Raw genomic sequence first — 17,293 nt, 5'->3', positions numbered from 1 at the left:
TTTTTTTTTTTTTTTTTTTTTTTTTTTTTTTTTTTTTTTTTTTTTTTTTGTTCGTAACAAGTGAGGGGAGAAATTTTTCTCTCTCCTCGTGCGCGACGTGTTTTTAGTATTTTCCCCATTTTTAGTTTCAAACGTGAGTACGCGCGATAAAAAAGAAAAACAAGAAAAAAGGTTTTACCGTCGAGAAGACGAACCGTTGCAAAATTCAGTTTAGCTTGAATTTGTTTTTAGAGAGGTTAGACTTATTGTCTGGGTTAAGGATGTTGAAGGTGTTGTGTATATTTAGAAATATGTTTAGCAAATTCTGTTAATAATTAATTATCGCAGGACACGTGCGTTTGTTATAATTTATTACAAATTTATTCTTTAGTGGTCATTAATCGTTGAAAATCACAGTAACGTCATTAGTTACCGGCATTGACGTGACATTATTGTAGCGTTGCCGGTCGTTATGGTTTTTAAACATGTGAAAAAAAATAATGATACATTATCGTGCCAAGTGTCAAGGATATTTTAATGCTTTATAATTTGACAAACGTTGTATTCAAAAATAAACAAAGATATTAATGAAATTATAACACTCGGTTGGAATAATTCACATTAGCTAGACACATCTCATTCGCTTCTTACAAAAGTTGAAAAATAATGGCGGCGGATATTATTTTTCCAGGGATTGAAACTATGTATCATTAACTCTCATATATTATATTATATATCTTATTATTTTATTATATCTTATTATTATATATTATATTGTATTATATTATATTATATTATACTATCTCATACATAATATATCTTATTATATTATATACATTCTAGCAAAGTCGCGATGCATGTTGATGATCGTTTCAAATTTAAACATCGTCAGAAAGATATAATCAACCATGTATAAAACCATGTATCATTAACTCTCATATATTATATTATATATCTTATTATTATATTATGTTATATTATATTATATTATATTATATTATATTATATTATATTATATATTATATTATATTATATCATACATAATATATCTTATTATATTATATTCATTCTAGCAAAGAATGAATGATCGTTTCAAATATAAAGATCGTCAGAAAGATATAATCAACAAAGTTTCGTGTTAAACGCCATTTGAACGATTACTTTCAACGCCACGTCATTTTATTCGAAGTGAAATAAATTGCTGGTGGATGATACGCAAAAAAGTTTTCGAGGGCAAAGTGTTAATTATCAGAACGATGATTCGCGAGTCGGGAAGAATCGTCTGCCATTAAACTTTCAATCAAGATCCGTCGAGATCGAAATCTAATCGAAGAAAGTCAGAGCGAAATCCTAACGAAATCAACTTTCAGGAACTCAGTACTAAAGATCCGTAGCACAGACAGACCGTTCCCCTGGAACTGTGTAGTATCGTTTCGTGTTATCAAAATGGAATCTGTCTTCAGCGGCGCATAAATTGCGCGATAAGGGTAAAGCCACGTTCGTTTCGCGATGCCTCTGTTATTTTTACAGAGGAAATAAGGAGCGATATCGCGAGTTGCCGAACGATTGAATGAAATTTCGTGCACGTAGCACAGCAGACTCGTCCTAATTTCGTATATACTGGGTTTTTACGAATTTAATTTACGCAAGCTGTCCGAGGTTATCTGCGAGATTAGTTGGCTTACGAGCCTAGCGAAGCATGTTTTATTTCTTGATCGTTCCACCGCAGGAGAAAACCTCGAAATGTAGAAATTTGAACGATTCGAATCTCGACGTTCGTGACATTTTCTCTCGGCCTTTATATTTATTATATTTATTATATTTTTTCAAACCCTCCGATTTTATTTCACGATTGAATTTCCTTGGTTTTTTGAACGTCCATTTCACAGAAATGTTGTAATCGTTCCTTAATTTTTGCCATTGAAGCGCGAAAATAAAATTCAAACTACTCGCTCAAACTTCCATTTTCAAGTTCCTCTTCGCTCAAGTTTCGTGTTTCTTTTGATTTCCCTTCCACTGATTGAGCTTTAGAATACACTCATTGTTCAAACTCTTTTGCTTTTAGTAACCCTTTCAACGTAGCGGCGATTCTTGGTCGTTCAGATTTGAGATTTTAATAATTGCCAATCATTCGAGCATCGATCTTTTTATCGACCACGAATTTGTACATCCCGATGAATGTACGTTTCATCTCTGCGAACTCGCATCTAGTAGCACAACGTTTCGTATTTTATCATGTAAACTGTGAGTCTGAAAGTGTTCGTAAAACGTTTTGTTGTAGATACGATCGAACCCTCGTGGCGATACGCAGGATAATATGAGAGCGGTAAGACAACCATTAAATATCAATCTAGCAATTATAGATTCACTAGTCGATTGTTAGATACGATTTGTCGAGCAGTTGCTTCTCTTTTTTAAAAGCTTCACATCACGGTGCAACGAGAATGAACTTCACGCGAGAAACGCGATCACGAATGCTTCTCGCACAATCTTTCAGAAAATGTTCTAAATCTTTTATCGGAATTAAACTTTTAATATTAAAATTAAAATTAAAATTGGAATTTCCACATTAATGTATAACATTACACGCATTGAAATTTCAACGTTACCAAACTGCGGATTTCTATCCGAATTCGTACATTTTCAGAATACGATTAAAAAGATAGAACCTTGGTAGAAAATTGTTTCACGTATCAAATATCATTGAAAGCACTACACTTTGGATATTTAATGTAATTTCTCATATTTTGCGCATTCCGTGGAAATTTTTATTTTAAAGTGCAGGCATATAAGTATATAAAAATCCGCTGTTTATTAACAAATATTATTGCTACTTGTTCTTTAAAATTATTCTCGAAACTTAATTAATCCGAACAATGTACAATAATTCATATTGTTCTTCTTCCAATCAGAAAAGTGATTGAAAGATCATGACAAAGATTTTGTCAATTAATATCTATTTGACAGATCGTTTTATTTCACTATTACTCAAAAAGTTAGGAAATCTTTGCCGTGAACCCTTCGATTTTTGTATTTATTACTTTTCCATTTGAATACTTCTAATAATAAGTGGACAATAAATCAAAGACAAAGACTTTACCAATATATATTATAACTTTTGGTAGATGAAAAAAATTTAGTCACGTTCACCAAAATTTTCACAAACGTCCGTGAAAAATAAAGAACTACGAATAACAATAAATACACTTTGAATCACTTTGTCGATATATTCTCTCACGAATTATTTCGATGATAACTATCGAAATCAGTCGAAGTCAAACAGCAAGTAGAAAAAAACAAAGGAACCCTTTTAACGATCTAAAATTCTACAATTGCAATTTCCGTGTAATGGGTTTTCAAAGTGAACGTATTATGTATTGAACCCCACGCAACGCAAACGAAGTTGAATTTATTCCAAGTGTGTGCGTACGCTACACACACACACACACACACACACACGATGTGTGTATACACCGCGAGTAGTATAACGGCGAGCGTCGATCGTTTGCAGAAACTTCTGCCTTTGTTAAATATTCATCTAACAACGCACGATCCCTTTGCGCCCTGCCTCTCCCACTTCTAAACAAGATTGCAGCCAGTTTCATAATTACAACCCTTTTATCCGGGAACGACTTCGACTTCACCGTTGAAGTTCCATTTAAAATTTCTCAAGTGAGTTTAAGGCGATTATGAAACTGCCGGTAAACATGAATTTCGCGAGATAACGCGATAAAACAGTCGTTGCGTTTCATCGCTAGTATTGTCGGAACGCGTTTCCTTTCTTTCAGTCATCTGTTACGAATCGGTCGATTATTTCAAAAAGACATCTCTTTGGCGCGTAATTTCTTAAAAAAAAAAAAAAAATAGCTTTGCGAAGGTAACATTTTGATTTAATCATTTAAATGAAAAGAAATTTGGATATTTTAAATACACTCAGTGAGAGTTAATCGTAACGTTCGTTTGCGCGGTGCTTTTTAATGAATGATCGTTGTACAATTTTTTGGAATTGGTCCAAAATGAATGATTTGCTCGCCTTAACAATTATTTCTAATAATGATGGGAACTATGGAGGAATGAAAACTCAATTTATAGGATAATCGCAGTTATTTGAACGGAACAGATGGAACATTGAAACAAACTTCGCGGCAATTAATCACCAACCACGTTCGTAAACTCGACATGAGTTGTGTAATTTTTTCTTTCTTTTTTTTTTTTGCAAATTATTCGAACGTGGCTAATTACGAAATTCATCTATCAAGAATACAAAGTATCCTGGCTACGTTGCGAGGCTTTCACGTTTGTCGTTTCATTAATTCATAAGTTCGTTCTCCGTATCAAAGTTCGGAGATTTTAATTAATCTTCAGATCAATCTAGTTGACTAACAGATTTTTACTTACATACAAAGTAACTGAAAACCAAAGTGTAATTTACACTTTAATCTAAGAGTGTTCTTAGAAAGAAAGTTTAGAAGTTAGGTTTGGGTTGGATTTAAAAAAAAAAAAGCTGAAATATTCTGTATATTTTTGCATATTATGCAAAATTCGCCGCTGATGCATAATCACACGCAATCTAGCCATCTCATTAAAACAGCATCTTTCCAGAGAATCGGGGGAAAAAAGAGAGAAGAAGAAAATCATAACTAGATCGTATTTATGCATTTGTGAGAAATATGAAGCTGCAAAATTCCATAGAACGCACGTATATTTAATGAGTAATTACATTATAATGTATAATATATAACAATATAACGTAATACATTATACGTTATTATACATATGTACCTTGTTTAAAATTATATAAAAATTCAAACAATATAATAATGCATTTGCATATATGTGTAGTAAGTAAAATAATTTAATAAGTAAATCTTGTTGTATTTAAAATATTTAAATTAGTAATTAAAAATATAAATTATGAATAAAATAATATTACTTACAATAATCACTAATAATAATAATAAAGTAATAAAATAATATTACTTACAATAAATAATATTACTTATTATAAATAATAATTATAATATAACTTATTACAAATAATACTTATAATATAACTCATTACAAATAATAATTATAATACAACTTATAAATAAATAATATTACAATAATTACTAACAGTAATAATAAAATAATGGAATAATATTACTTATAGTAATTATTTATAAAATTATAAATTTTACATTATAAACATCCAAACAGCAATAAATAGAAATAAATTTCTAGTGTATTTAAAATTCAATCTCTTAACATTTAACCTGCATTCAAATTAATATCTAATTATTATTTGAAATTGTAAACAATTTTGTGCAATAACTACAAAATACCCACTATTTAGTTTACTTGTAACATCATAGTAAGTATAGTAATAATCTACCAACGTTCCTTCCTTCTCTTCAACTCCATTTTATAGAAATGGAACGAATTTGCACAAATATCCGTAATCCAATCACAAGTTATAGTACGTTCCTCTGTTATTCTGTTCTCGTCGCGTCAGTCGTTGGAATTTCAACACTCGCGGGATTATGATCTGTCGTAAAATCGGGGCGTAAGAAGGAAAAGGGTGGTGCAAGGCGATAAAAATAATCGGACGAACAGGGAAGGTAATTCTCTTGGTGGCGGAGCTAACCTACTGGATTTCTCTTCCGCGCCACTGATTCCGGCTTCAGCTCAAACCACCCGCGGCCTCTCCCTCTCTCAATTATCCAGAATGTCATCTGCATTCGTGACGACGCGGGTTACGTTCATCCGCGTTTCCGTTCGTCTGTGTTTCCGCCGACCGGTTTTCTCAAACGGTTCGTTTCCACTGCTCGAATCCACCCGTCATCAACGGTGTTTATGACCCAACTGCGAGAAACCGCACTGGTGAAATTATCTCGCGAAGAAGAGAAGAAAGCTCCGTGCGACGCTTGAGAGAATCAATTTCATCGTGTGTTTTGTCACGGTCGTTCGATTAACACCCTCTTCCCACCCACTGGGTGGTCGTTGAATTTTAGAGAACCGTGTCAAAGAGAAACGTCTCTCTTTATCTGATTGTTTCATGTTGTATATAGATTAGTTTGTTACATTGCATTTGTTTTATATTGCATAATGCAATAAACATGCGTAACATTCAAGAGATGAACTCAATTAGGAGAGCCTAATTAGGAAAACTGAAGGAAATTAAGAGAGGTTCTTTGATTCTTTTAATTTTTGACATTTCTGTTTGAATTAATCACTTTTATACAGTGATATTATTATATATGTAGGAGAAGACATTATTATTATAATACATGATATTATTATAATACATTATATATGTAGGAGAAGACATTATTATTATACATTTACATGATATATTTATTGTCAACACATACTTGAATTACTCAAATTTTTCATTTAATTTCATTCAATGTGGCAATTTTCAATGTGACATTTATATTTCTTCTCTTGTGTCTGTATTATCTTTATCTGTTTTGTAAATAAATTGATATAGCTGCTGAACGATCCTGTTGGATTGGCGCGACATCTATAAGAATAGAAAACAAGATGTAAATTTCATAATAAATTCAGATAATTTCACTGTATCAATTTTTCCACCCATTATTCTTAAGAAAGTGTCGCAATAATCGGAACTATTCTTCTTCTTCGGCTTGGTTGTAACTATCGTCTTAATGTTACATCGCGTTCGATTTGCATCGACATAATTCCGCTGGTAAAAGTTATTATCGGGAGCCGTGTTCGTATATGTAAAACCCAGCTTATTCTGATAATCTCATTAATATTCAATGGTCATTCCGACCGTACGTTATTGTCGTAAATCCCGCAGAGTTCCTCCATGATAATCTATGATAATACGGTTTTTTCTTCGCACGAACTATTTGGAATAAGTACGTAATCTAAATGCGTCCTGATTTATTTGGCAAAGTCGATTTGATAATACGCTTTACGTCGTAAACAGTTTTTCCTTCCGTTAACAACGGAAGATATTTCCATTGAAAGGAGCAAAGATGTGTGTCTTTTTGAATTCACTGCGAAACTAAAATGTGCAGGTGAATATCAGAACAATCAGAAATATATTATTTTTAAAAATTCACTTGTAAAATTTGGTCGATGCGCGCACGCGACGGAGCTCTTGTTTCCGCATCAGTCGAGATTAATTTGAATCTTTGGTCGTTAACAGTGCGAAACGACTAATTAAAATTTCGTAGAAATGTATCAGTGACTCGATTGCTACGAATGATCAATTAAAAATTTTAAATAGTATTTAGAAATGTTGTAGAAAAGAATTTATTGTTAAATTGTTACTATATTACAAAGTAATAAATAAAGGAATTTAATTACGGATTCAATTCTGTTCTAGTAAAATAGTTAAAATTGTTAAATAATATGCGAAAATAGAAATGCATTATTTTATAGTTTGAATAATTCATTTGAAACAATTAAATTATTTATGTCTGTTAATATTAATGTTTTCAATAAAAAAGATGACTTTCTTCGGTTCCTGTCTTCGAATTACATTGCAAACGAATATAATTAATTCATTTAAAAAGCGTAATTTATTGATCATCTAGTGGACTTTCGTTTGATAATTATCAAGCGGACGGTAAAATGACCTTGCAATCAGCCTCGTTGGAATTTCAGTGGACTAATCTGTTTATCCACGGCAAAGCGGCATAGAACTCTGTCCGTTCGTGCGGATCGCGATTCAACTAGTTAGATTTTCGGGTCAGTGAACCAACCTCAAACCATCCGAAAAGTCAGACTGACCGAATCGTTAATTACAGACTTACCCGACGTACTTATATACGCACGTCTTGAGGTCTAATTCATTAGAATGCTCTTCGCTGGAATATCTTCGTCATCTTGACTGAAAATGAAATCACACGTGGAGGAAATTATTCAGACCTTGTTAAATAGACGCGCATTAGAAATTAGAAATTTTCAGACGTTAATATACACAGAGACAGATGAAATTGGAAATTTCTGTCAATGTTTATTTGATGATACAAGCAATCATTATTAAACTGTATTTGTGGAAAATTGCGAGAATGTATAAAATATTGAGAGCAAACTATTTGTTATTGTAATGTATAGTAAGTGAAATAAACACGATCTCATTGTCTCAATAACTCTCAATATTCAATGGGATTATTATAAAAACATTTTTACTTATAATCAGTTATCAAATTGTTATCAAGGAATTTTGAATACCTATTTAAACAAAAAACAGAAATTCTAAACACTTTGTAAACTTTTATTTTATTATTTATTTATTAGATAAAATTGAAAAATAAATCCCTAAATTTATTGTAGTATTATTGTAATATTAATAATTATTGTGCAATATTATATATATTATTGTAATATTTACTATACAATTAAATAAATATGTATGGACTTGTGTACGTGTTTAAGATCATAAAGATAATTCATGCTGTACACTAATTTTTTTATCACACACATACGTTTGCAATAATATATATTAATAGAATTTCGAAATATTTTATACAATACATATAATGTATTAAATAAAATGGTCTTTACTTCACAATAAACGTTCATCACTATTAATATCACAAAATAATCAATAAAAATTGCACTTGTGGAATTAATTAATTTTATTTAGTGATTTCCCAATTACTTTAACTAGTTTAACACGTTACCTGTAATCGTTTGGCTAAAGAGCTTCGAATTATTTTCACGTCGCACGATTTACTATACCGAACAACGCACCAACTTCCCGTCAAAGTTGCAATAACGTGAATATCCGGTGGAACCAAAATGCAGGTCGAGGTCCTAAGGGGTTCGTATGTATACATATTTGACAAGGGAACGGGTTAGGTCCGACGTTACGTTCGAGTTGTCAAGGAGAATTATTATCATAACCCATGTCAAGACATCAAAACGATTAATGTACAATAACTAAAGTGCGATCGTTTACAATTTTATAACAACATTTTATGTTGCGAGTCAAAATGAATTTTTAACTAGAAATTTGAATTTAACTCAAGTTTTATAGAAAATTAATATGATACTAAATATTTTATTTTAGACGTTTTTTTCATATATTTATATACTACGTTCACTCTATAGACTTTCACAGAAAATTTCCATCCATTAAATACATAACTTGAACTTTTAGACTTTTGCATTTAAATTTACATAAACATTGACAGCCTGGTAATAACTTAATAAATATGCATTAAATTATATGCAAATACAATATAAATATGCAATAAACTAAATTAGAAGTATAGTGTGTAGATTATGTTAAAACGTCTGAATGAAAAATTCAGACCCTCTATTGCTAATATTTTTACAGTCAACTGTTAACGAGAGATTTATGGAAAATTTATTTAAAAACAAAAGAGGATTGTACGATAGTTATATAAAGTCAAAGATTATATTTGTACGAAATTGTTAAATATCTATAGTTAAATGAGGCGTAAATCGATTCAAGTAAACATCATAAATGTAAAAGTTTTACAAATTTTACATATATTTGAAAATGGAAGAAAAGTTTCGGCAAATATTAATCGATGAAAAATATGAATTACACGTGTGTGTTTAATGAATGAATATATTATATTTAATTAAATTATTTAATACATATTTATGTATTAAATATTGCATCGCCATGTACATTACGTAAGCGCATAATTCTTGCAGGGACACTGATGTAAAATATGCTATGAATTTTAAATGACTCCACGGATAAAAATCGTTTGGATTTAATTAAAATTCATGCGTAATGTACGGCGGTCAACTCTCAAAAAAAAAAAAAAATACACGAAGAATAATTTTCCGGATTGCACATTTAATCTTTCTTTAATTCTTTATTGCCCTTGTTATTATAATTTTTGTGCATTTATAGAAAATTATAAAATGGAAACTCGCGCACACAATGTACAAAGCATATAAAACGTTCAGAATATAGTGCCTCTTTCTACGGAGATTCTAACTTTTTAATTAGACTCTTAAAAACATGAATTTGCATAAAAGTTCGCGAACAAAAGATAATATTAAAAGAAATTCTAATAAAATTGTAAAATAGAAAGGAGGAAAAGGCTTGGGAAATGCTTTTACAAAATATACTGCATCGTTCCGTAACGCGTTTGTCGAAAAATAAGAAAATAAACTATTAGCGATCGAGGTTTCCCACAGTTTTTTTTTATATCCGATTCACTAATAAAAATTTCAGTTGTTTAAAATTTCGATAGTAACAACTCCAATTGTTCTAAATCTCAGGAAACCTGCACTTAAACTCAACTCTCATATATATTTTCTACATGAAATTAATTATAAATAAAAATATTCCTATTTCTATTCCTATGAACCTATTTATTAATTGTTAAATGATTATGATCTAAATATTCACGTGATAATACGAGCTCTTATGGACCATACGATGCATTCTTCGAACATTTCGTTAATAATAAGATATCGCTTTCTAATAGAGTTACCGAGACACTACGTATTATACAGGGTGTTTCGTAACGTGTGGGACCCATTTCGGGAGTTGATTGTACGCCTAAAAATAATGAAAAGAAGTCATATGAATATATGTCCTATCTGTCTTCGTTTATGAGATACAATGAATTTTCTGTTTTAATTACTTTTACAAAAGATGCTCGAAATGACCACCTTGCATTTGANGACAAGCCTGCATGCGTCTTGTCATTCATCTGGTTACTCTCTCTATCATTCCTGGTGTTTCTCGAATTTGTCGGAAGCCTTGCTCTATTCTATTTCGTAGTATTTCAGCATTTTCAATCGGTGTTGCGTATACAATAGATTTTAAATGTCCCCACAAATGAAAATCTAATGAATTCAAATCCGGAGAACGAGCTGGCCATGCAACGAGACCTCCACGACCAATCCATTTATTTGCAAAGTGTTGATTTAAAAATTGCCTAGCCACTCAACTAAAATGCGGCGGAGCTCCATCATGCATAAACCGCATACGAAGTCTAACATCGACTGGAACTTGCTCTAATATTTCGTGTAAACGCATGCTCAAAAAATCAACGTGCTTTGCGCCTGTTAGTTTCCCATCAAGAAAAAAAGGTCCAATCAAAAATTTATCAATTATTCCTGCCCATACGTTTAAACTAAACTGGTGTTGATGTCTTGAATGCACAATAACATGTGGGTTTTCTTCATCCCAATTATGATTATTATGAAAATTGAATATACCATCCCCGGTAAAACTAGCTTACTAGAGTTTGCTCTAGTTTATAAAATTCATTATATCTCATAAAGAAAGACAAATAGGACATATATTTATATGACTTTATTTCATTACTTTTAGGCGTGCAATCAGCTCCCGAAGTGGGTCCTACAAGTTACGAAACACTGTGTATAATTTTCTCTGTTGGAGTTACTTGCAATCTACAAAACGTTGCGGTGGACATATCAAAACACGAAGTTTCGTATTTACTGTGATAACTGTTTATCAGTATCTGGTTGCCACGGTATACACGAGAGATTTGTTTCACCGGAAGAATCGAGGGGACCGCAGTAACGTTGTTATCGTGTCCATAGAACTGCGAGTTCAATTCGGGTACGTGCCTGTAGCGTGTAATTCATGAATGCACGTGCGCGAATCTCGCGTACTACACACGCGTTCTTTGTCAATTATATTTTCTATCTGCTCACGCTAATTGTACGTGATTGTCGCGGGAAGAATTTAATTGAAACTTTTGTTTGCCGCAATAATCGATTTTTCTCCTTTTCATTAACTGTAACGTTCAATTCCGTTCGAAATAATTTACTCGTTTTATTTATTGCATTTGTTTATATCGAATATCATGTTTCGCATTATTTTGAAAATTACAGAGAAGTCGCAAGTTCTTACATGACGAGGTGCCATCAAGTGATTTGTTTTAATAGAGTAATTGCTGTCTAATTGTCTCTCGTTAAATTTGCATCGATGTGGAATTATATTTTAAATACTATATTGTATTTTCTTGCTGAGATTTGTTTTTGATAACACAATTAAAGACTCTCCTTTTTATTGTAATATAATATATGCTGCGATGCGTACGCTTTAAGAAGCTTATAAAATTATTTTTAAATAACAATTTCCCAAAGATACGATTTGAGAAGCTCATAAAATTATTCTTGAATGACAATTTTCTAAAATACGATTCTTCGTCTGTTCTATATGAAATACATGTTGGATTATTTGTTAACCAAACCTTTACTTAAATGGCCATATCAGTTCAACCGCGAAGGTTGACCACCATTCCTCCGTCCATTCGTTGCAGTCAAAAAATGTCAAGCTCACAGAAGTTCAAACCACAACAGAAACGCCATATATACATATATATATATATCGTGCATACCAACGAATCGATCATCGTGCACAGTTAACAACCGTCAAAAAGGACGCATTCGAAAGTCTCCGCGAAAGAGACTCCAACTCTTTCAAAGCTATCCGTCTGTTGGATAGATACATCCACGAAAATGCAGTCAAAGACTGCGGATCTTTATGCAAATACATATTTCTTTTAGGAACATAATTAGAAGGTTGGAAAATATTCATATAAATATTAATATAAATTTCATATTAATATAAATATTAATATATATTTGATATTGATATTAATATTAATACATATTTGATATTGATATTAATATAAATAATAATACAAATTTGATATTGATATAAATATTAATATAAATTTGATATTAATATAATTTGATATTGATTATATATTTGATATTGATACAAATTATAATATAAATTTGATATTAATATAAATAATAATATAATTAATATAAATTATAAATAATATATAAATAATAATATAAATTAATATTATTATTTAATATAAATAATATAATTTTGATATTAATTAATATAAATAACAATATAAATATAAATATAATAAATATAATAAATTTGATATTAATATAAATACAAATATATGTATATTAATATTAATATAAATTTGATATTTGATATTGATATTAATATAAATATTGATATAAAAATATTAAACCTCGGATATTTTATATCTATTTTCATATTGTGTAATATAATGATATAATATGTATAATAGAAACTGCGAAAAAGGGAAGAGGCCAGTTCTAAATCATGTAATATAAGTATATAAGTGTACAAATTTAATAAGGCTTCAACTTTGGTGTTGCAGTGCAGCGGTCACGCGGTGCGATGTTTCGCCGGCGGGCCCCGCAAGAGCAACGAGTCCCAGTGCCCGATGCTGCAGAAGCTCGAGAAGCCCGTCCTCACGTCGTCCACGACGACCACGCCGCCGATGGCGTCGACCAAGTCGACGATCGTGCGAAACCACCTGAACAGCACCTGCAGCGTGACGAACTCGCCCCACCAGAAGAAACTGAGGTTTCACTTGGCGAAGGAGAGGAAAGCCAGCACCACCCTTGGCATCATAATGAGCGCGTTCATCGTCTGCTGGCTGCCGTTCTTCGTGCTCGCCCTTGTCAGGCCGTTCCTCAAGGATCCGGACGCCATACCGGCGTTCCTCTCGAGCCTGTTCCTATGGCTCGGTTACTGCAACAGCCTGTTGAACCCAATTATCTACGCGACGCTCAACAGAGACTTCAGAAAACCGTTCCGCGAGATCCTCTACTTCCGCTGCAGTAACCTGAACCACATGATGAGGGAGGAGTTCTATCAGAGCCAGTACGGCGACCCAATCAACAACTGCGAGATCAAGACCGGCGAGATGGACGACGTGGAACGTCTGAACAATCAGGGGATCGAGGCGATCGACGTGGCCACCAGCGCGCCGAACGAGAGTTTCCTGTGATCACGGGGTAACCACGATCGCTCCGGCGATCGCGACACCCTCGAGACCGACCTCGATCAACTGTGAATCGCTGCGATCGGGAACCTTTTGGCAGGCTCCGATGCTCGTTGTTGATGTCTATGGCTTGTCGCGAACCGAGGTCGTAGATCATCTCGCGAACAGCTAACTTACTTTCGTAGTTTCTTGAATAACTGGCTAATCGGTGGACCTGTTGTTGTTCGTCACGTTGATCGAGACCAAAGATACTCGGAGATTTCATTGAGATTTCATTGTGACGAATTGAGGATGTAGCTTCTGAGAGGAACTTCCTGGAAAAATCGATCCATGAGTAAATGTTGTTGTAATTCGTGGGCGTTCGATGATCGACGAGTGTTAACGCGTTGACTGGCCTACGTTCCTTTTTTTTTTTTTTTTTTTCATGTTTTACATATATATTTTACGTTATGTCATACATTTATAAATAGGTAATTAAGTGTTTCAGTTCTATAAACGTCGATGAATGTTTTATTTCGATTAAGTAGACAGAGCGTCCCGCGTGTGAATTCACATCGTTCGAATAATCTAAAATCAGAAATTATATATTCTATTATTCCTCCATATAAATTATAAATTAACAAATAATCATAAATTATAAATTAATGAATCACAAACTGAAACAACAAACGAAAATGATCGGGACGTGTCCCTTACTTTTCAACTTCGACAATTTAGAAGAAATTGTTTACAACTTTTCACAATAATATCGCCAAATCGTGACAGTCAACGCGTTAACGACTCCGTAGAGTCGACGACTGCGATCAATCGCTGGCGCTCAGATTGTTCGAACGGGTCAAAGAATCTGAGATTGCCCTGTCCCCGACCTGCAGGTATCTGCTATTTTCAGCTGGATCGATCCACGTTGTCGCGTGGTCACACGTCCGAACGCGAGACCTCATGAAATTCTTCTTTCTGTTTCGTGACAAGGAAAGAAGAAGTCATCCGAAGCGCTGTCTCCGCAACGAGTGACAGACCGGGGCAGCAAGAACGAACTATCGCGTTCCGGGGCAGACGCTTCTTCAAGTCGAGATTGCGATCGCGTGAACAATGCAACTGTGGAGAGAAGAAGAACACTAACAAAAGGAAAGAAAGAATTGAAAGAGAGAAAAAAGAAAATTCTCTTAGGGTATAAACGTAATTGTCTGGCGAGGCAAGAAACAACCAGACGCTCGAAAAATACTTGGACAGTTGGATCGAGCCGATACTGATTGTGAGAACGTATCTCGGTTGAAGTGTCGAAGGAAGTTCTCACGTTCCGTGGGAGATCATGGTCTCAATTAAAAAAAAAAAAAAAAAAACGAAAAAAAAAACGTTGTACAGAGGATACTAATTAAAATCTGTGTAGTGTCGCGTCGATAATCCTGAACGGTGTGTAATTAGCAAAACAGAAAAAGTAAAAAAAAAAAAGAAAAAAAAAGAAAATAATACGAGATGTGTCTTGAAAATAGGAACTTTCGATTTAGATGTACGAGGGGAAAAAAAAAAAAAGAAAGAAAGAAGTAAGAAAACGCGTCTACCAGTGCAATCGATCGTCAGTATCGCAGAATCGATCAAGTTCGTGGCAAAATGGCGTGCGTTTCAATCGTTTTGAAATCGTTTTGAAAGTTTCAAGCATCGAACCGATGCGAAGATGATTTATTCTACTCGAACGATACGATTCAATTATTTGTTTGAGACAGGCGTGAAAATAACGCGAAGCTTGAGAGTGATTTATTAAAGAGGGAAACTTCACCGAGTTTGATTTCCCGTGTCTTTTCGATGATAGGGTATTTATTGAATTCTAACAGATCGTCGTTGCATTTAAGAGTCGTAAATTCGAAATCAAAAGTTTCGAGGTTAGTATATTCAGTGCGAAAGGGATCTTAGCTTAATACGACTTATTCAAACGGAATCAGAGAAGTTTGTCACGAGGTTGACGATGTTTTGCCAGTTTTTAATTGAGCGTTTCAGAACAACTTCATTTTCTTTTTTTAATTAATTTAAACACGGGATTGACATTCAGTTTTCAAGAAACAAATGACCATAAATTTCCATAAAATTTGTTCGTTTTAAGAGAATGATGTATAATATCGTCATTTTTAATAACATAACATACATATATATAATATTTATATATAATTATGTATAGTGTAGTAATAATATTTAATACGAACCATTTCATAGTCACCATAAATTTATTCATTTCAAGAAAATGAATAAATAATATCATTTTTCTGAACGGCTCAATTATACGAAACTATATAATATAGCGAAAGATGGATTAAACTCTTTAATAGTTTAATTTTAATAAAAATAATTCGATAATTCGAATTTTTAACAATTTTTCGATCATGGACTTATATACGTAGTCTACGCTTTAAAATATACCTACTGTTTAAAAAGTTACTGATTAAATTGTTAATAATTAAAGACAAAGGCGACTGGAAAAAGTGGTTGGGAAAAAAAATAATTGAATTAATATTTCAATTCAGATCACTCTCAGTTTTCATAGTTTTCAGATATTTCTAGTAAAAAAAATATTAGAAAAATATTTCTACTGAAAGATCTGAATGTGATTCGGTAATAATTTTTGTTAAAGCGTACATGCACACCGTGCAAACGTAAAGTACACATTAATAGTTTGTATTTCTTCCCTTTGCTTTCATTATACGGCACTCCGCGTACATCGATTTCGATCTTCGCAAGGCAAAGTCAAGATCCAAGTGATATTCTAGCACGAAACGTTCACTTCGTTGATTAACTAAATCGCTTGTCGCAATACACGGTGTATTAATTATCAATATTTACATATTTCGGTAGTTAATAAAACTTGCAAAGTAAATTCCCTTCAATTATGCTAAGAGCACGTTGCCGAACGTTGAGAACTGCGAGCGATCCTGATTCAACGGCCAGATTGATGATTTCTCAACGCAGTTCCCTGAAAGACGTGGCTTGAAAGAAGAAAAGAAAGAAAAAAAGGAGGGAAACGTGAGTTCAACGAGCGAGGAAAGAAAATCGAACGAACAATGAGTGTCGATGGGAAATGTCAATTGGGAAAACATACCGTCTGATGGGAAATTACCCGTGACACGCGAGAGCAGTGGTAAAACCATCGAGTGGTTTGCTTGCCACCACTGGAGTGCGATTACGCGAGAATCTGCTTCCCATTTTGAATCGTTGAATATCCTTGGAATTATTGGGCCAAAGGAATCCTGAAAAAAAGGGCAAGATTTTCAAGTCAATAAAAATAAGAGTACCACCAGTCGAATGAAACGAAAGATATCATCAGCATAGCTGTCTTCGAGAAACACGAAGATATTATTTTTGTGGAAAAATAGCGTTGGAGGTGCACGTGGACGACCGAGTTTACGATACGGATTCTGGACCATTTCCATTTGATTCAGAATGATTTTGTTAGTGGATTTTTGTGTACAATTCGTTTCAAAAAAAGTTTGGCAAAAAAATTCCTACTGTAACAATAATCTTTTGTTGTTGTTAATTGAATTATTTTAAATTGTAACGTT

The 17,293-nt window shown here is 33.0% G+C and overlaps 1 protein-coding gene and 1 long non-coding RNA gene across 3 annotated transcripts; one reads left to right on the top strand and one right to left on the bottom strand.

The window, feature by feature from the left end:
- The first annotated feature begins 2,266 nt into the window (after window positions 1–2,266).
- On the top strand, window positions 2,267–15,262 carry LOC122536112 (5-hydroxytryptamine receptor 1-like). 2 transcript variants are annotated; one of them, XM_043668198.1, is made up of 3 exons: window positions 2,267–2,305; window positions 13,119–13,761; window positions 14,718–15,262. In XM_043668198.1, the coding sequence occupies exons 1-2, from the start codon at window positions 2,297–2,299 to the stop codon at window positions 13,752–13,754; spliced, it is 645 nt and encodes a 214-aa protein (XP_043524133.1). In that variant the 5' UTR covers window positions 2,267–2,296; the 3' UTR covers window positions 13,755–13,761; window positions 14,718–15,262. The 2 variants fall into 2 exon arrangements, 1 of the variants encoding a protein (XP_043524133.1); XR_006308331.1 differs by lacking the exons at window positions 2,267–2,305; window positions 13,119–13,761 and adding an exon at window positions 14,196–14,620.
- LOC122536113 lies at window positions 13,736–16,978 on the bottom strand. Its single transcript, XR_006308332.1, has 3 exons — window positions 16,834–16,978; window positions 14,615–14,843; window positions 13,736–14,062 (listed from the first exon to the last, which is right to left on the bottom strand). It is a non-coding gene; the product is annotated as an uncharacterized LOC122536113 (long non-coding RNA).
- Between the last annotated feature and the right edge of the window lie 315 nt (window positions 16,979–17,293).

This window comes from Frieseomelitta varia, unplaced genomic scaffold (assembly GCF_011392965.1).
Source record: "Frieseomelitta varia isolate USP_RPSP 00005682 unplaced genomic scaffold, Fvar_1.2 scaffold_8, whole genome shotgun sequence".
Classification (NCBI taxonomy): domain Eukaryota; kingdom Metazoa; phylum Arthropoda; class Insecta; order Hymenoptera; family Apidae; genus Frieseomelitta; species Frieseomelitta varia.
The sequence above is the reverse complement of the archived record's forward strand: the minus strand, read 5'-3'. Positions and strand labels throughout refer to the sequence as shown.